At 46.8% G+C, this 20,612-nt stretch overlaps 1 protein-coding gene across 1 annotated transcript in view; it reads right to left on the bottom strand.

Moving 5' to 3' along the window:
* Positions 1–20,612, bottom strand: part of Cda5 (Chitin deacetylase-like 5) — a 212,279-nt gene that overhangs the window by 7,033 nt on the left and 184,634 nt on the right. The window contains exons 2-5 of the mRNA XM_084580600.1: positions 11,120–11,305; positions 8,322–9,624; positions 7,351–7,579; positions 4,988–5,184 (exon numbers count right to left, since the gene is read on the bottom strand). Of these exons, the coding sequence (XP_084436726.1) occupies positions 4,988–5,184; positions 7,351–7,579; positions 8,322–9,624; positions 11,120–11,305 (1,915 nt within the window). The remainder of the gene's footprint in view (positions 1–4,987; positions 5,185–7,350; positions 7,580–8,321; positions 9,625–11,119; positions 11,306–20,612) is intronic.

Raw genomic sequence — 20,612 nt, 5'->3', positions numbered from 1 at the left:
CAACTGTTGTATACTTTCCTCTTGAGCGATACTGGTAAGCTGCTAGTCGTAATCTGCGAGTGCTTGCCAAATGCGGCCCATCCCAATCGTATTCTTCTTGTTATTTCCTGTGTTGCGGTATAGTGTTGCCGCAACAACTATACCGCAACTCGTTGGCGATGTACCGATATTGGTGTAACCCATGGCATAATCAGCGACCATAGCAATCCACTTATTGCCTGATCGGGTCATCAGAAAAATGGCCAAGTTCAATACCTACACGATAGAAAGGAATGGTAGGTATGTTAATACGCTGCAATAACTAGCACGAAGCATGAACGTTTTTATTCTTGCGTTTACGCACGTCGCACGAGGCGACACAGTGATGGAATGGGCGGTATAGTCATGTCCAAAATGAACGCCGGCGCGCGTGGACCTCTCTTAGCCACACCGAGATGTCTGATTGGCAGGTCTAACAACGTAGCCGAGCGCTGAGGCTGGGGCACAAGTTGCAGGTCAGCTCTCTCAGGGTGGAGATTGCGTCTGTATACAATTCCCTCATTAATAACAAAAAAAAAAAAGAAAACAGTACGAAGTAAAAGGGCCAGTAGCCAGGTTTTATATGATCGGGTGTAAAGAAGGATCGCGTTGCTGTTCGGTAGCGATGTTGAGCAAATGGGAAATGGTGAAGAGAGAAGGTTGTCACTCGAGTCAGGTGGATCCGTAGAGTGACGAGATAAGAACCATGGTGGAGGGGGCCGGACTTGGACGCGAAGTTGTAGGCGGCTGTAGGCACAGGGTCCAATGATCAAGACGTCTCGTGGGGTCTTTGAGGGAAGATAGTCAGCAAAGGGCGTGCTGGCCGGCTACGATGGAGAGAGGATGTCTGAAGATGTAAGTGTGGAATTTGGCTATTGCTGAATCCAGTGCCATGCATTCACGTTCAATGATGGAGTAATTGCGCTCGGCGGTCGAACGAAGCTGGCTGACATATGCAAGGACACGATCGTTGCCCCGCTGCCGCTGGACTAACACAGCACCGATCCCGTGTTCAGCCGCTTCGGTGTTGAGGCTGACGGGTCAAAACGAGCGGAAAGAGATAGTGTGGTGAGGACGGGTATGAGCGTTGAAAAACCTATATGGGTTGGGCCCCGCTAAAAGGAGGGACTTCTTCAGGACGTCTGTTAATGGAACGCGGGCTATAACTGCGAAAGTTTGGTCGACGCGACGGAATTTGAAACAAATGCCAATATAGCTGCGGCAGCCTTGGAGATTGCGGAATAGGGAAACATTTAACCGCACGAATTGTATTTGTGTCAGGGCGCATTTCCGACGCATCGAAGAAATCAGCAGCGATTGTGAGCTGGTGGCGCCCTAATTGGTACATTGAGGAGTTGATCCACGCTTCACGAAAAAGTGCCATGACCGCTGAAGCTTTTTCAAGGTGTGTTTCATATGGCGGCGAAATGCTATGACGTCATCAAGGTAACACAGGCGTGTTGACCACTTGAATCCTTGAAAAAGAGAGCCCATCATCCGGTCGCGAGTGACCAGCGCATTACATAGGCCGAAAGGCATCACTTTACACTAGTAGACATAGTCAGGTGCAATGAAGTCTATTTTTTCGCGGTCCAAGCCATCCGCAGCAATCTACCAAAGGAGGAGCGAAGATTGATGCACTACAAATATTCGGCTCTGTGAAAGCAGACTATACGGAGGAATAGATAGCCGTCCGCTTCGTGATTTTTTTAAGGGGACAGTAATCACCGCAAACGTGCCAAGTACGGTTCTTTTTAATTAAGATCGCCGAAGAGACCCAAATGTTTGAGGACGGCACCACAACGTCCTCGATCGACATTGTTTCCCGCCGGATAGCGGTCCGTTCGCGACTGAAGACTGTAAGGGCGTTGATAAATACTGTAGGAGTCTCTGGGGTTTATATGATTCTTAACAATGGACGTTCGCCCCAAAGGGCGGCACCAAAAATTAAAGACGAAAAACTCCAAAACACGTCGTAGATTAAAGCTTGAGTTGTGTGCAAGTAGGGAGCTATAATTTTAGAGTACTCGTCGGCTGCCGCGACTACTACAGCAGACAAAATGTGACTAGAACAGGACGACACGTGCGTGGTGAGTGATGTAGCATTCGTAAATTAATCAACGTGTCACCAGGGACATAACTTAGGAAGCAATTGACATAAACTGCAGAGTTCAAAACTGGAACGTGAGCAGGATTTTGATGCTACTGAAGACTTTGGGCTGAAAACAGGATCTTTTGCAAAGAGGTTGTCCTTAATGGGAGGAACGACGTTGTCACCGTAAGGGACAGAGAAGAAAATGCATGTTACTCAGCTTCAGTTGACAGGTGTGCAAGGTAAGCAGTATACAGGTGGCGCCGAAAGCGGCCAGTGTGTTCTGGCCAAGAGGTAGGTATGCATTGAAAGCATTGGAGGCGCAATAAATGAAGTCACATGGCTGTGAAGAAAGTCAAATCCGAGGACTTGAGGGCAACGGATGAGGATGGTAAATAAAACGGAAGTATATCGTCCCGCGACGGACCCATGAGCAGTACGCATTCCATAGACGGCAGATATTCCTCCATTGACCACACAAGAATGCTGAGTGGGCTTGCGTGAGCATTTTGCGCAGGCAGTCCCGAAGTTTCGAACACATTACTGACACCTGCGCTCCTCACTCGATCAAGGCGGAGGCAGGCGCACCATCGAAGTGAACATCTGCTTATGGTGTGGAGAGTCAGAGGAGGGTTTTCATGACGAGTCGTTAGAGCGGCATCACCTCAAGGCGTCGCAGCCATTAGTTTCCCCAGTGGGATCACATCTACGGAGCAGACGACGTCGGTCGGCGAGACTGGGGCGACGGATATTGACGGCGTTGGGTGACGACGAGCGATTGGTCAGAGATCTCTGCGTCGGGGCCGGAGTATTGTGATTCCGAGGTCCGCGAAGAGTGACGGAAGGAGGCGGAATCCGTATAACGGCGGTAGGGATTGGCGTTGAAGTGATTCGCAATGCCGAGACATGTGGCCAACTCGTGAGCAGAAAAAGCCGTCAGATGTTCTCCATTCGGCTGGGTTGTGGCGAGGATAGCATAGATTGCAAGACCCAAATTGGAGGATTCTTGTCAGTCTAAAACTTGAATTAGGCAGTCTGAAGTAGTTTGGTAGGCCGCTGCCGGTGAATAAGCGACATGTGACGTGGCCTCCAGTTCAGGATGTACCTTCTTTGCCGAACGTAACCAGGCTAAAGGGTTTGATTCTCAGCCTTGTTTAGAGCAAGTTATCTATACCATAAGGAAAAGATGGTCTACACAGATAATGGTGAGTGACCTTTTCTTTTCGTACAAGTGAAATTTTGAGATGCCCCATGAATGCTGCACTACAGGACTAAGGAGCAAACTGCGTAGCAACTTTTAGCAACGACGGTACAATTGGTCGTCACAGCTGTCAGATGTCGGCGTGAGCCACTGGGGAATTGGGGTACGACGATGTCGCAGTTACATTCGGCAACCGCGTGGGCTCTTGGGTGATGCGGTGGCTCTTCGCTTGTTTTAATCGGCGACATTTCTGAACAGTGCCTTCAATGATGGCACAGTTTTTATAAACAAGAGGGTTTAAGGCATTATCCGCGACGCCTTCAGTGACGTCGCCCACTTTAACAGTATCGAACGTCGAACCGTCGGCTCTCAGGCTTAGGGAAAACACGTTCCCAATGTAGGAAACCTACGACTCCGTGTATGTTTGTGCGCCGCACGCGAGCTCCTTCTGTGCAGCAAGCTGTTGGATGATCGGCTTGACGAACAGGTCCCCGAGCTTCTGCTTGTAGGTCTCCCAACAAGTGAGCTCGTCATCATGGGTCTCGAACTACACCTGCGCCGTGCCCTTTAGGTACGGCGCGATCGCGATGGCTAGCATAAGGGTAGAAAGAGTCCCACCTGCTGCGCTTGCTGACTCACTCGTACATCGCTGTATAGCAATCATCCACATCGACACCATCCGGTCAGCAGAATTCCTCGGGGTCATGTGGTGCGTAATGATCAGCGAGGGGATGATAGGTGCAGCATCCCTTCGAGTAGCATGGTCGAAAAACTTGGCAGAATGAGGCCGCTACGGATTTTCGTCTCGGCTGTTGCAATACACCGCACTTCCACCAAAAATGTAACTGGGGGATATATATTTACAAAAGAGGATTAAAGATAAGTACAGGGATAGACAGCCAAGGTGGCAAATAATGAGGACTCGGCGTTTACACACTTCGCCTGCCTCGTCGTGTGTGTTTCGAACTTATTCGCGCGTTCCTCTTGCGCTTAGTTTCAGTTTAGTACGGGAAAAAAAACGGTGGATTTGTTTGCACTGCCAGGATTTAGAAAAAGAGGTTTTCTTTTTTCGTTTCTAAAACTGATGTTATAACGTCTTGCTCTCGGCTTCGAACTCCACATCGTGGTTCACCAGCCAGCTGCGATAACTGAAAACATTGCTAAGAAAACGAGCTTACGTTCCAGCCGCATGGCTATTGGCTAGTGCCTATACTGCCAGGTCTCGCTGACCGCAGACTGCTGTTGCGCCTAATTTAGTTCACAAGCATTGTATAACTAGACCCTCGTCTTGCAACATAATTAGTGAATTTCAGTTAACTAGTTGTACAAGTTGAACAGTTTTGGACTCATCTGTCTCCACTGCACGTAACAGTTTATTCCTGGAAATGTTTTCTTTTCATTTTTTGTTCATTATCGTTAGGAATTTTTAAATGTGTTCGCTGAAACACTGTGTATAATGATGAAGGCTGAAATAAAGATCACTGGACAACATGATTCGTGCCACATTTTTTGTTCAGCGTTTGGTGGTCACTTTTCAATCAATTTTTTCTTCATATTTTGCATCACTGCTCTATTGTGCCGTCTCGTCTCGGCAGATCTCATTTTCGCAGCACAAAACATGTACTAGGCGGGAAACAAGTGAATGAATTTCCAGAGTGTGGTGCCATGACACTTACGTGACCGTGTGCGAGGCCAGCTCGTGTCCCTTGGAGTAGAGCGTCTGCACCTGTCCGTAATCGGTCCACTCATGCGACACATAGAAGGTGCCGCGGATGGGGCAGCCGTTGGGGTTCTTGCGACCCGTGTCGAAGATCTCGGTGTAGTGGTCAAAGTTGAGGTCGTTCACTGCGTCGTCGAACGTCAGCAGCACCACCTGCACAGCCACAGTTCATCTTGTGGCGCCAATCTCTGCGAAATTGAGCGCTAAGAAAGAAGCGCCGAGCTTGTCCCCCTTGCATCCAAGGGGGCTGAAAGCACTCCTTGTGGTACGCGCGCTAGGAGAGGACCGGCAAACGCTGCGGCGAGAGGTAAAATTAAGGCGGAAACTTGGGCGAATTATAAAGCAGCTGAAGATATATTTCTTAGCGCTTATGAAGACACAAGGGACAAGAAGAACACATATGAGGACGACACATGCTAGTCTTCAACTGCCGTGCATTGGAAAAACATAGGATATGTCTTCTGAACATGCTGGAAATCACACATGCACAGTGGACGATAACTATGTTTCTTAGATAGCCCCACATATGGAGTGCTGAAACCAGCCAGTCCTACCTTATTATCTCTTGAGTTATATATTTAGAAAATTTTGAAGCCTTTGTATAGATAAAAGACCAAACTGTCAGCACTGAGAGTGTCTGGGAGTCAATCGAAATAAATATATATCGTACATTAGGCATGGCATCCCCACTGCGCATGTGGAATTTCCAGCACTTTGACAAGACGTAACCTAAGCATTTCTATTAAACGGAAGTTTAAGACTAGCGTCTGTCCTCTTCATATGTGTTCTACTTGTCCTAATAAGCGCTCCGAGAGGTACAAAGGAAGACTTGAACGTGATGGTAGCGAGTGGGTTCAAGATGAAACGGGATGGACTTCCCGAACAACTTAGCGTCGATAGTGGCTTTTTTTTTTTAGCCGGATACTCCTAGGGCTTGAAATATAGAGTAAATGAACAGCGTCACCATGATGGAATAAGTTAAGCTCTAATAATAAATTAATGTAATATTTTGTAAGCGGTACTGCGGTCCTTCTATTCAAATTTGAGCTTATGAGTGTCCCTTCTCGCAGGGTCACTTCGAGTTCAGGTGTTGTCGCAGAAATCGAGTTTAAAGGGGTTGGAACTAGCAATAGGTTGCTGAGAAGCGCTAGTATTTTTCGTTTTGATCGTCATCAAGCGGGTATCCTCAGGAAATGAAGAAGGTGAGGTACACATCACTGCCCTCGTGCCTCGGGACGTGTAAACGCTGCTCGCACACAGGAGGAAGAACAATTTCATGCGGTGAGTGCACGGGGTCTGGCAGCGGTTGCGACCGTGCCAGGAGAAAAAGTCGCCAGACATGTTTAATACTACTTACGCGTGAAAATGAAGCAATTACATTGCGTTACTTGAATAATTGCTGGGTTATACTGCGTGCATAATGGCTGAGTCATGGCTATACGCCATGTTTGGATAAACATCACTTTACGTTACTTGGTAGATCGTTGAGTCGTTATACGGCCAACCAACTAGTGCCCGGCCATGCCACCTGCCATCTACCACTTGCAAGAAATATGCTCTTCATTTTCGAATTTTTTGAGAGGCGCCGGTGATGCCTCCTTGCTGGATTCTAATAGTTTTGTATTAAATTATCCAACTGATCACTATACGTGGCTGCTGGCCGGTAGGTTTCTCACGCCAATACCGGCGTCACTAAATTGGGATTCCCTTGTAATCAAGCTTCTAATTATTTCGCACTATACTGATTAGTTAATTGTGGAAGATTGCCATAATCTACTCTGCGCGATATTCACGTTTGTGTTTATCTGTCCGGTCACCCTCAGGAGCATGCCTCTGGTAGGTGGCAATTGGCAGGTGTCATGACCATCTCCAACCTGCAGTCATCGGGCAAACATCACCTGCCAACGCATGCTCGTGATTTTCGTTCCAAGGACGCCACCGCCGTAGCCGGCTTTTAATTGTGCTCATGCGACACACAGTGGTTTTGAAAAGAAAGGTAGATCCTCCAGACGCTGCATAAACTCTTTTGCGGCTCGACTACCAGTTTAGTTACTAAATAAAAAAGCCTGCTCCGCATTGTCACTTTGTATCTAATTGTATGAAGTGGCGTATAATAGACGATATGGTAGATTATCGGTACGTCGTCTATAGATAGATTATTGAGTTTAGTTTACAGATAGTCTATCGACGAAAGTAATATTTCTTTGCCTCACTCATGTCTCCTTTTGCCGTCTGAAGCTAGCCTTCAGTGTCCCGCTATAAAACGATACTGACAATATTGATCCCAATGGGCACTCCAAGAAGGAAAGGGGCGCCCACCTGCGGAGTCTCGTGCGGTGGCAGGTCGGCAGGAATCTCGGGTCCCCCGCAATGGCAGTCGGGAAGGCGGCACTTGCGCGCCTCGCAGCGGCCAGCCGTCTCCAGGGGCGTGGGCGTCGCGTACAGGTTGCGCGGCCGGGCAGGAGGAGAAGCAGGTGTCGGCGGTACCGGCGGCCGCGTAGCTGGACGGCTGAAGCCCTTGGGCGGCGGCCGTCGCGTGGGTACCGGCCTGCGCAGTGGCCTCTGTTAGTCAAACCACAGTGTACTGGGAGGAGAAAGCTTTTTGTCAAGGTGAAAAGTACTAGCGTGCATAGAGACGCTGTATGTGAGGCTTTTTGCTTCTTAATGCCGAGGACCAGCTACAATAAGAGGGTGACCACCGACGCTGTTGTTGCTGCCACCTTGAAAGCATAAGACATATCAAGAGCTTTTCGCCACTCTCTCAAGAATAGATGTCCTCACCTTGCGCAAGGGGAGTTGAATAGGACAGCGCAAAAGGTACAAGACTAGAAAAACGCCCACATAAAGCGCTCTTTGTTTCTAATTTTCCCTCGTCCAGGCCTTTTCCTTTGATCAATATGCCAAAGCTCCAACAACCTGGCCCAGTTTTCTATTGTGCAGAAAACAGATTTAATATGTCACAAGGTGGACTGTGCTAGCCCCGCGACGCCGAGTGCTCTTGAGGGACACACGAGACAGGAAAATGGCGAAAATACAAGACAAGATCGGAATGCATGCGAACAGAAAAAAAGGAGAAAAAGAAAACGTGCATTGAGCGCGGTGTTGTCTGCTCCCAGGTATCCTGTATGAAGCGCATACAAGCAGCACACTTGTTAGAAGCTACAAACAGCCATAGCCGATTGCTCCTCCGTCCGAGAAATGTTCTGCTTCGAACAGAATGACCCATCAAACATGTAAATTACTTCCATGATAAGCGCTTCTATCGCCCCGCATGGAATGTGCAAGCGTACCTCGGGGTTGTCGTCGTCGTCGTCGTCGTAGTGGTGGTGGTCGTGGTCCGGTACTTGACTCGCCTCGTCGGCCGAGGAGTAGTAGTTGTTGGGTATGGCTCCTCTTCATCAGGGTACGCGTACTCCGACTGCAGTGAGTAGTTGTGGTCATAGTCCTGGTAAGAAGGGTACGTTGGCACCCTAGTGGGAGCCTGTGTGGCCCTCTGGGTGGCCGAGTTCTCGTATGCGTAAGTCTGCGTCACTGGCAGCTGGGCTCTCTGCACAGTGACAAGGGACGGCGGCGGTATCTGGGACACAAGTGTCTGCTGTTGCTGCGGCTGTGTCCTGGGATAGTAACGAGCGTCCCTGTTCCGCCCTCTGCTCGAGGGCCGCACACTGGAGTCGCTCAGTACACGCTGTACGTCCGGCTGGGCACCCGGAAGCTGCTGGCGCTGATGATCCTGTAGGAAGGCTCGGAACTCATTCTCCTCGTCGCTATAGCTACTAGCGCCATTGGAGTACTGATATCTGCTCTGGTCTCGTGGGTAAGTGACCAGTACGACATCCTTTCGCCCATCCGCTTGGCCCAGGGAAGGCGCGCGAGCGCTGTTGCCACCGTACACGGAAGGGATTACAACGTCGTCATCCAGATGCGGATTGGGAGCCGCCAAGATGGCCGTCTGGTCCCTCTTGAAGACCTGGTCCGACTCCTTGTCCTTCTGGTCCCCAGTGTTTCGGTAGAGGGGCTTAACAAAAACGCTCAACGAGTCTTGCTGCTTTTGATTGGGCTGCTTATCGGGGCTTGGGATGAACTTGTCAGGGCGTCCCCCGTCTGATCCAAGGATCTTACCATCAGAGTTTACCAGCTGTGGCACCGCTTCGTCATACTGTGGCTGCTGCGGATCGTAACTGTTGGACTGGGGCGTTTTGGGTGACACGCCCTTGCGTGGGTCTTCGAGACCTGGTTGGGAGGTCTCATGCTCTTCTGGTGCCTCGGTCGAGCCGTTGTCATCATCGGCCTCCTCACTCTCTTCCTCTTCTTCCGAGTTTTTGCTGTCGTCTTCGTCGTACAACGTCTGGTACTCAGGCGGCGCTGTCGGCTGACGTCGAGTGGCTGGTGGCGGAGCAGGAGTCGTCGTCGTTCTGAACGTGGTCGTGGTCGTGCGTAGCGTCGTTGTAGTGGGCCGGCCTCGGAACCGCGTCGGCCTGGTCGTTTCGGATATCTGGCGACCCCCTGATGTCTTGCGCGTGCCGCTGCGGCGCTGGCTTCCACTGAACGTCCCCTTCCTGGCCGGCGCTGGCGTCGTCGTTGCCTTGCGGGAGGCTGCGGCGAATAACAGCGTAGAAGCTGGTTAAATCAGCGAAAGTCCCAGATATTGTTTGCATGTTGCAGAACTGAGCAACTGAGCCGTGCGTCCAAACCCCATGTGCGGTTTGTTTAGGCTAGGGCTGGAGCCTTTAGCACGGTGAGCCCTGCTACGCCCGCTGCAGCCGTCTGGTGTCAACAACCTCCAACCACTATTGTCTTCTCTTGTAATCCATTCCTTCATAGGTGCTCACTATTTCACTTTAGACGCCCTGCAATGCCCATTTATCCTCCATGATTCCCACTAAGCTATCTTTACCTGGCGTTAGTTCTCTGCACCATAATGCTTTCTTTCTACCTCCAACCTTACAAACAGCATCGGCTTTCTCATAGCTGGTTGCGTGTTGCTCACTTTCAGCTCTGCCCTTTTTGTTAGTGCCAGTATCCAAACCAGTTGGTAATTATCATTAAAATATTCATGTTTTACACTTTGTTCCTGTAAGATGCTGGTAAATTACTACTCACAATTTGATAATCACTCGACGTTTCCTCCACCCTATTATTACACTATTATAATTCAAATCTAGGGCCACTACAGCCCAACCTAGAAGAGCTCACTTACAACATCCAGTAGTTCGTTACATGAAGTAAATTGCTGTCCAATTTTCAGAATACTCAACGTTACTTTCTCTCTGTATTAAATATCAAGCAATCATTCTGATTTTCTTCTCTGCGTTCTGCCATGCTCCGCTCGGCTCCGTGAGTTACTTAGCAAGGTAGTGTCGGCAAATCAATTATTCCCAAGGTACTACGTTTAGCGTTTAGTCCTAACCGGTTGAGAGAAGGAATGATTATTGTATTCTTTGAAAATGCCAGTCAAAATGAAAATAGCCGATGAGAAGCCACACTGCGCGCTAACAAACGTTTAGACAACAAGTCCAGAACAAACAACATTCCTTGACGGAGCTTTGCCGGTAGAACTGAACCTCTTGATTTTTGTCTTTTCTTCCCATCATATCCTTTAAACACGCTGTGAATAGTTCATAGACCTTAAAAATAACATAGTAAAAGATCTGATGAATTGTGCGCTGAGAATTCATTGTAGGAAGCACACCATCATCCTCGTTTCATCTGATTATCGAAGCCATAAAAACAGGGAGGAATCAGTGCTACAGCAGCTAGATATAAATCCAAGGCTCTAACTTTACTTTTTCGTTTCGTTAAAAGATATAGTGATTTGGCGTGCTGTACAGTGGTGCTTTTTTGTTTAATTTTCACCACAGCAACTTTTCACTCCCATTTCAGTCTAAATCACCTTTGACATTTCGTAACAATGTTTCTTAACGAACGTTTCAAAACAAACGCTGTTCCGTGCCATATGCATAGCCGTCGGAAACACTGTGTGAATACCAACAGAGAACTTGAGATCGGCATTCCCCCAAGTGTTTTTTGGGAGTACGGCTCCTCCCTGATCCCATTGTGAGCAGGCCTGCATATAACTGGTGGCACTCACCTCCAGCGCACTGGACGTTTCGTGGCCAGTCGCATGTCTGCAGCTCGACGCTGAAGTACAAGCCTCCCGTGCAGCTTTCGTGCAGGGCGTCGCCGAAGACGCACACGAAGTACTTGCTGCAGTCGTTCTCGTCCGCGTAGTAACCGAATTGCTCTGGACACTTGAACTCGTCGCTGGGGGCGCCCTCTGCGAGAGGAGAGAGAAATATTTCCACCTAAATGGCGCCATAGGGTGCAGATCAATTCGATCAACATAAATGTGCACAGCCTTATCAACAAATGCGAAGATTTGGCAGCTATCTTGCTGGCATATCAGCTCAATATTGTCTAAATGAACGAGACATGGTTGCACGCGAATGTGCGTTGCGTTTTTTTTTTTTTTTGAAAACGGCATTTTCTATTTTTTCTTGCCAAATTTTCCTGATGTCAAAGCGGTGTGATGCGAAATGTATCTCAAAGAATGTCATGAGTGTTCCGTTTACAGACCGCCGAATTCTAAATTAGTCTATCTAGACCATATTGTAGAATACGCTTAAACACATGCATGGAAGTATATTTATTTTGTCGGGTGTCGGGTCCTGATGTAAATTCGAGCACTCTGAACCCGCAAAGAGAAGACACTAATCCCATTTTAGATTTTTTGTTCACCTATAACCTTATTCAGCTTGTCCCGTCTACTGGCATTCGGGGAACCTCCAGTTCTATTCTTGACTTAGTTTTTGTCAGTGACAATTTTTAAATAACTGATACCAATGTCCAGATAATAGATGGACTGTCGGACCATAAACGTCTCCTATGTACTTTGCCAGTAGCGCGTGCTGTTCGGAAGAAAAACCCAGTCAAATATATTTTTCATTTAAATAGGGCAGATACCAAAACGTTTGTGATTTTTGTACTAATCAGCAATCAAGTATTGATGATTGTAGGGCTGCAATTGAAGACATATATCATGTACTTCATAAGCAATTTTGTTCCAAAAATAGCCAAGGAGAAGAAAAAGCACAATGCATGGATTACGCGCGATATACCCCACTTAAAGCTTACGACCAAGAGGCTAAGACAGACTACGAAATCATGCACAAGCCTTGGTTATCGCTTGCGTCTAAATTCCCTTACTACAATTCGGTAGCACCACATTACATCATTTCATTAACAACTCACCCCACAAATTTTGGCGTTACATAAACTCGGAACACAGCTGTCGCACAGAACCCTCCGCCGGATGCAAACATAGGGCAGACGTTTTTAATGACTATTTCCAATCGGTTTTTATGCGTAATATAAATTCTCCACAACGTCAGCTTACCTTTAATAACTGTCAGAAGTAATTGTCTGGCTCCCCAATTATCCCCGAAACTGGTCTGCTTTCAGCGTTATTGAATATTGACGTTAAAAAATGCGGCAGTCCTGATGGTATCTCGAATGGTTTCCTCCATGTTTATACCGAACCCATCAGCAAATACTTGCCTTTGATTTGCTCAAAATCTTGGAAATTTGCCAAATTATTCCAGTCCATACTGGAGAATAGCGCAATAAAGGCGGGATAAGGGCGAAACAAGCGCCGACTATCAACAGGGCTTATTCAAGAACGGAAATAGAAATATATACATCTTTAACTTCTTTCTTTTTTTTATATCTAGGTTGCCTTCCCATGTGTTTTTGTCCTATTGATTGAAACTTTGACCTTTGTATTTTCTGATTTGTATGTTGTTGGTATGCTGTCATATATTCAATAATATTGTTACGGACGACAAGGAAGAAGAAGCGGGCAGTGGCGCGGGCAGGAGCGCTCGCGCTAGGCCCGCCGAGAACATTCATTAAACGTCATCTACCATCGCCAAGTATAGAATTACTATATTTGCATGTAAAAAAATGTGTTTCTGCTGCTGCAGGATCTAACAAGTGTTAAGGGGCTAAGACATCACCAGGCATCACCTTGCGCCACCAGCAGCGATTATCCGTATAGCCTCCTGAAATAAAGTCACTTTTAATTTCAGAGCTTCCGTGCATAGCTCGGGGAAGGATGGGTGATTTTCTCTCGCGCAAACAAAAAGGTCCGTTCTCCAACGTGTCACTGAGTGGAGCTATTTCTTTTTCAATGACTAATTACTAGTTATTACAAATCTCTTCCACCTAGGGCGATTCCCCTACATATTCAATCAATACGGTAAAACGTTTATGAATTATATGTTCCGATAACTTACAGCAGGTACAGGTTAATGTTAATGGTCGATAATTTGAGATGAGGTGCTTGTTTCCACTTTTATAAAAGGGCTTTATTTTGGAGACTTTCCAGTCTTCCGGCAACATGCTTGACGAAAGGGATACGTTGAAGATAACAGACACAAATTTGGACCACCATTCAGCGTACCTCTTCAAAAAGGCGTTAGGTATTTCATCTGGCCAAGGGCATTTTCTTTCACCCAAATTCAATAAAAGCTAAAGTTATTTTCAAGTCATCAATGGCAGGCCGACTTTCAAGTTCAACAAAGAACAATTTGAAATGTTCATTGAAGCCGTCCGAGAATTCTATTCGATTGCCTATCACAAAGTTGACAGCACGAGTTGTATTTGGCGATATGAATCGCCAGCACTTAGTAGGAGATTCATTTATTAGCGTACTTAAGTCACTATTATAAAAATTGTTGCCTTCGTGACAAATTTTATTCTTTAGCTCTGGGGACAAGAGCGTAATTTCATTGCCATAGGCTTTGAGTGTTGCGTTTCTTCTGGGTTTCTTTAGACGATTATTTTTATTTCAAAATAAATGACATCTCTCGTAATTCTTGCATTAATCACAGTAGTTATCTCTGCTCGGTTACTTTAAAAACGATGCCCTTAGTGAAGGTAAAAGCAGAGAAATTAGTTTGCCGATTTTTGCGAGCGCGGACCGAAAAGTCATCAAAAATGAGCGCGTACCAAAGCCGATGTTATTGAGGCACCTGGTGAGCCGAATTTCCAAGTAGTGCCAGATATTGTAGCGAGAGCTACAATACGCTACCCTTTAGAACTTCGCCGGTGCCTGAAAGTGCGTCCCGTTGCCTAGCAACCAGCTTCGCCACCTCGGGACTCTCCTTTCATCTAGGAGGGCGACATTGGAATCAGCCTGCCGTTACATATGAATTCACCTAACCCCTATCCCACGCAGGCACGTTCATAACAGGCATAAAAGTGGGTTCTGTACAGAACGCCGGTCAACTTTGATGCGTTCAACCGAACGCTAATTGTATCCGATGGAGAGCTCGGTCGCCCGCAGCCAAAGCTTTCGCTGCACATTCGGTTGAGCAACAATAAACCCCTATAATTTTTTATGAGCTAGAAGAGACCACCAACCGATCTAAGAACAGCAGCTAGAAGCGGGACATATAGTGGCCACGGAACGAAAGGATGGACTGCTTATAATTGTGAACGAGTGTCGAGAGTGTCTCGCCAATAATCTGAGCTAGAAAGCACGCACGTCTTTAACATCCCGTGGCGCTTACACCGTAGAAGACGAATGCTGCGGAGAGAGAAACTACTCGCGAAATCGTCGCAGACTGGAAGCGAGCGGAAATCGTGAACGAAGCCTTCTTCACCTCACGCCAGCACTGTAATCCTCGTACAAAATAAAAACAGCGTAAATCATTTGATCGTTAGCACTGCGGTTAGAGCAAGCAAGCGATAAAAGAAGGGTGCCCCCTTCCAAGCATGGACGAACAGCTCGAGAAACTCTATATAGGGAAACTGTACATGGTGCTGCACTTTGCCACAAGTAAATTGACCTACGGTTGCCGGTGACTAAAGAAACGGAAACGAAAAGTGACTTCATAACCTGCGATGATACTAGATAATTCGAGAATATCACTTTAGGGCTCACGAATTCGCCATCAGAGTTTCAGTGTCTCATGAATCGCGAGTTGCGTGGTCCAGGAAAGCATGTGCTGCCTGCATGCGCGATGTGCTTATTCCGGCCAAATATTCCTGCCAGCTGCCTTTACGGCTTCACCAAATTCTTGACATCTTCAAAATCTGTAATGACCCATACAACACACTAACATGCGGGAAAAAGTAAATAAGTAAGAGCGTTGTGACTACAGGATAAGAGAAGGAGACAGACACAATGCAAGGGTACGTATCTCTCACTTTCTTATTCCGTCGTCTTAGCCTTGTTATATTCTTATCGTTAACTTGTACCGATCAGCTAGCATTCGCCCGCCTCGGGAAAAACAGGGCGGAATTTTTGCGTTTTAGCCTCACGAAAGGAATGGTGCTGCCCACCAAGGAGATAGAGAAAGCCCTCCTCTGAGATCCGGAGAACACCCAAGACGCGAGACGATTTCTGGGCCTAACGAGCTTCTTCCGGCGTCAAATTTAGGCGCACGGCCTAATCGCTGAACCTCATACCAAGGTGACAAAGAATGACGAAAACTTTGAGCGGGGACGCAAGCAGGAGAAGCGCTTCCTGGAAGTGAAAACAAGGCTCACGAGTGAACGAGTTGTAGAGAGGTACGATACCATGGGGGTGACGGAGTTGCAAATGAAGGAGTTGCAAGTGAATGAATGAACGTGGCATCTCATTAGCTTGAGTAAGAGAACAACGGATGCGAAGAGGCACTGTCACTCGTTAAAGCTTCAATTGACGCAATTTTTTTCGCCGGCAGTCTATCGTCGCAGACCACTGTTGCTGGGATTGCAGCATTTACAGCTTATTCACAGTCGTGACCAACTGTCAAGCTTTGGTGTACCTGAACTTCATAACCAAAAGTCAGGTACTCATCGGCAGCTTAAACTGTTTCTCTTAATATATATTCGATAAAAGTAAACTTCGCAACGTATCAGAATTTTCGGCAACTTATAGAATTATTTTCATAAAAAAAAGTAATATTCCACAGTTGCCACACTATAAATTAAAAAAAAAATGGGCTGCCCTTTTGTCTTTTTTTTTAGCTGCTCGCTACGAGCGCATGTAAGACGCTAAGAGCAGATGTTTGCATCCATAGGAAGTTTAGACTATTCGCATCAAATATTAATAACAGTATTTTTAAATAAGCCGCAGTTGACTCGCAGTTCGAGATTTTTCCTTGTTAAGCTGTTAACGTCTTGATTTTAACGGTTTAACGTCTCAAAACCGTAATGGAGAGCTCGGGAAATTTAGGCCACCCGAGGTTTTTTTACCATGCCCTCACATTTCACACTACACGGGCGCCTTGGATTTGACCCCGCATCCTTAGGCACAGTAGTCCAGCGCCTTGACCAATATGTAACCGCGGTGGGATACAATTAAAGATTGCCCCCAGCATCATTCACCTGTGCGGATCCTTCCTCACAGGTCTACGTTTCGAATATGTCAAATGAAAATTTGTAAATCTTCTCGGGAGTCCAGTCGAGGGCGCACAGTGAGCGTAAAACCGGACCGCCACTCTTCGTAGCAGCCGTGTTCGCCTGGACCTTCAGAACGCCTTGGCGTCGGCCGCGCCTAATGCGTTTTGCGGGCGCTAATGCGGTCAACAAAGCAGCCACCGCCCACGTCAAACGGGGGCCGCGCAAACGGGAGTGCGCGCTAGGGCCAACTGAATGCACAGCAACAGCGAGAACGTGATCGGAGCTGCCGGCCGCGCTCCATTTAAAAAAAAAAAAATCTAGCCACGCTCAAGTTTCGTCACAAACTTGCGCAAAGGCGTTTTGGGAGCGCTGTTCGTCGATCGTTTGCGGGAGAAGGTCAAAAAGGCCCCCACAGCGCCGCCTCGTCCCCCAGTGGGGCGCCTCGGCTTCCCACCGCACTGGCCGCGGCACCTCTCTCATTGATATTCGATCGCGACTATGTTGATACTACAGCACTCACGTGTCGCGAAAAGTGCGCGCAACCTTTCTGGTTCCCTCGCGAGTGGCTTCGAGTGAATTTTTTTGTCAGTGTTGGCGTAAAATTTGGTTGTTTCATTCTTATTGATGTTTGTTTATTCACGTTGGTTTGCTCCTCCTTGCTCGAAACCTCTTCACCTGAAAGAGAGAACAGCCACTGCGTTCTAGCCCTCTTTCAACGCATGTTCTGAAAGGAGGAGATGACGATTAACCTGCCTCACGTCAAGGATACCAGCACAAGCACGTCACCAAACCCTGAGCGTGGCCTTAACACGAGAAAGAATATCGCCACTACCAGAAGTTCAAAATAACAGAAACGTACGGTACGGCGTGGCATGGGTATGGTACGGTATAGTATTGTATGGTATGGTATGGTATGGTATGGTATGGTATGGTATGGTATGGTATGGTATGGTATGGCATGGCATGGCATGGCATGGCATGGCATGGCATGGTATGATATGGTATGATATGGTATGGTATGGTATGGTATGGTATGGTATGGTATGGTATGGTATGGTATGGTATGGTATGGTATGGCAATGTATAGCAATGTATGGTATAGCATGGCATGGCATGCTAAACCATGCCATGCATTGCCATCCCATGCGTTACCATGTCATACAATACTATGCCATGCCGTACATGGCTTGGTGTGGTATGGTATGGTATGGCGAGTTGCGGTGCATTTCACTTCATTTCGTTTTTCTCTTCAGGCATTTTATGACGGCGATGCACATGTTAACATTTTTAGCGTCCCTCAAAATACCAGCTCGAAAAAATAAAGACCAGAATACACCACAAAAGAAAAGAGAAGCAAGAAAATCACAACTAAAAGCAAAGTTCATAAATACAATAAACTATATATGACTAGAAACCTATGACATTAAGTGACGCATAAAAGCAGCGACAACGGTCCTTATCCCCAAAAGCATAGCAAAAAATTTTTCGAAAATAAAGTCTTTCCTGATAAGCCTTTACTGAGAACGTGAAAGTGTTAGCCTCAGTAGTCATCCAAACATTGCGGCAATATAGGTGCAGTAGAACAAGATGTAAAAATATGTTATATGCAAGAACTATACAGTCGAGCTATGAGAAGAACTTTAATAAGGTCGTCCATGATCATACTACCCGCACTAACACGCTTCCACCATTGCACGACTGAATCGCGTTGTTGCACTCAAGGCGAGCGGCTTGCTACACACGTGGTATTATTCCGTGGAGCGCAAATAAGCCACGACAAACTGGAGATCATTGGCCTGCGTGCACCGTGCATGCACGCTTACGGCCTCCAGTGAGATTTTAGCGACTTCACTGCTCCCTGCAAGGCAGGTAAGAAGGGGAAGTGAGAATTCAACACGCTTAATCTCCGTACCGTTTATGTGTGATCATCCCTTAAGGCGAGAAAGTCATGCCATGGCGCTTGTTTGCATAGCATTCGGGAGCAGACTTGTTCAGTACGGTGCAGCGATGTGCTACGGAGCAAACTTCGGCCGTGCTTGTTTCTGTGCAGCTTCGCTTCAGCGCAAGCAGTGCCCGTGAAATCCATCGTTGGCTGAAAATTTTCGCTTTGTTTTCTCCGCAGAGAACAGCGCTTAGTCACAAGTATGTTTGCGCCTTGATAGCACGCAGTGCCTCCGGAATATCGACGGCACCTGTAGTAGACGCGTGCTCCAGTTCCTGATTTACTTGACAATAATCCAAATCATACATGTACAAAGAGATGTGCTACGAACTATCTCGATTCAACTCACCTGCAGACCCAAACACAATTTGTTCCAGCTTGTCGCAGTTGATTTTGGAAGCGGCGGCTTGGAATATAGAGGCGGGCATTCTTTAATTCGACGGCAGTGCATATGCATATTAGTTGTCAATTCAATAAATACCTCATTCCTGTGCCACCTCGTTTGCCTGGCATATTGTCTGCGTCTTTGTTGGCAAAGCCGTTTCAGGATTGCGCGTAGTGCTCAGACAAGCGCTTTAAAGTCATAATCTGTATGTGCGCGTGGCACGTGCCAATATTCGTGATGCTGTTTTGTGTATAGCTATGTTTTCGCGCAAATAGACAGTTTCAGAGCGGAGAGAAACATTTTGCGACATCTACAGCCTGCCGAGTTTTAGAATACAGCATTCATACATGCCAATGTCATGATACGAATTTGGCAACAATCTCGATGTGGAAATATTAGACGCGGAACGTTGTCCATGAATGCACCTCGCAGTATAGTATCGATAGATCGTTACAGCTTACAAGCTGTAAAGACCTAAAGCTATAACTGACGTCAAGAAAGTTAACAATTATAAGGTCCAGTGCGGTGTATTACTGAATACAAATAAACGACGATTAGCCGTCACGTGTAAGTTTTTTCACCCTTTCTAATTGCTGGCATTATCGGAAAGTTGCTGGAAGTTTACGCACCACTGAATGAATTTTGTTTGCCACGTAATCCAAGAGGGCTACTACGGCATGTTTATACTATAACACCTAACGTAAAGGTTAGTACAAGGCGTATCCTATAAAGCGCGCGCAATAACAACTATGAAAGTCACAGCTGTACACGAACAAAATAAAGTAACAAACCATTAAAAAGACACAGAGCTAAGAGAAGTTAGCCCATTATAGCCTGAGTTGCACCCCTCCGTGGTGGCGTTGTGCTTAGGGCACTCGACTAATGTTCCCATGGATGCGGGATCGAATCCCGGTCACGTACGCCGGTTTTCGATGGATGCAAAAAAACAAGGTGTCTGTTGAGGAACCCACGGTGGTGCATATTTCCAGAGCCCTCCATCACGGTGTCTCTAATAGCCTGGGTCGTTTTGGGACGGTAAAACCGAAATTAGAATGCTGGGATATTGGAAATTAATTAAATTTAATGAAAATATAAAGACATGGCAATTTGCTAAAGCATAGAAAATACGTTCAAGGTTATTTCGTGACTAAACAAGAAAATCAATTCACAAGTTTTACGTATTTCACAATACGGTGGTGGAGTCCCCTTCTACACATCACGAGCAGTATATCTGAAAATATTTAATGTACGAGGGGTATCAAGACTAACGGTAGTTACTACGAATTACTGATGTTCACACGTCCCGACCTTCTGCCTGCATCGCAGCACACCATGATTTTAGAGAGCTAATAAATGACTTTTCTCGCGTGTCGAGTGCTGTCACATTGTTTGCAAACACGGAATTCATTTGCGCAGCTACTAAGTGGATAATGCTATGTGCTTATCCGCGGCTAAGATCTGCAATATGCCGACTTGGGTTGGTTATTAGTACGAGGAATTAGTCCGTGTTAATCTTAGAATGGGTGCAAATGGATGAATATGAATAGACGCGATAGTCGGTGGTCGTGGATTCCGATCCACTGGCGGTATGGGAATTTTTTGTCTTACATATTCTAACCAATTCGTTCCATGATTACACGATCTCACAATAATCAATGAAAATCTCCATGCTTTCTTTGGTGTCATTTGCGTTCTCGGTGGTGTCATGAAACGTATCGCTGCGATTACCATGCAAGTCAAGTTGGAGGCTAGCTCGTTATAAGTGTGGGAACCGATATCCTATGTGCCGCCATCTGTGTGCCTTTGAACCCGGCTTACGGCGGTAACGTCTGCCAGACGTTGCGTCTACGTTCAATACGTACGAGC

This window comes from Amblyomma maculatum, chromosome 10 (genome assembly GCF_055883805.1).
Source record: "Amblyomma maculatum isolate TAMU_Amacu chromosome 10, ASM5588380v1, whole genome shotgun sequence".
Classification (NCBI taxonomy): Eukaryota; Metazoa; Arthropoda; class Arachnida; order Ixodida; family Ixodidae; genus Amblyomma; species Amblyomma maculatum.
This window is presented reverse-complemented; position numbering and strand designations above follow the sequence as displayed.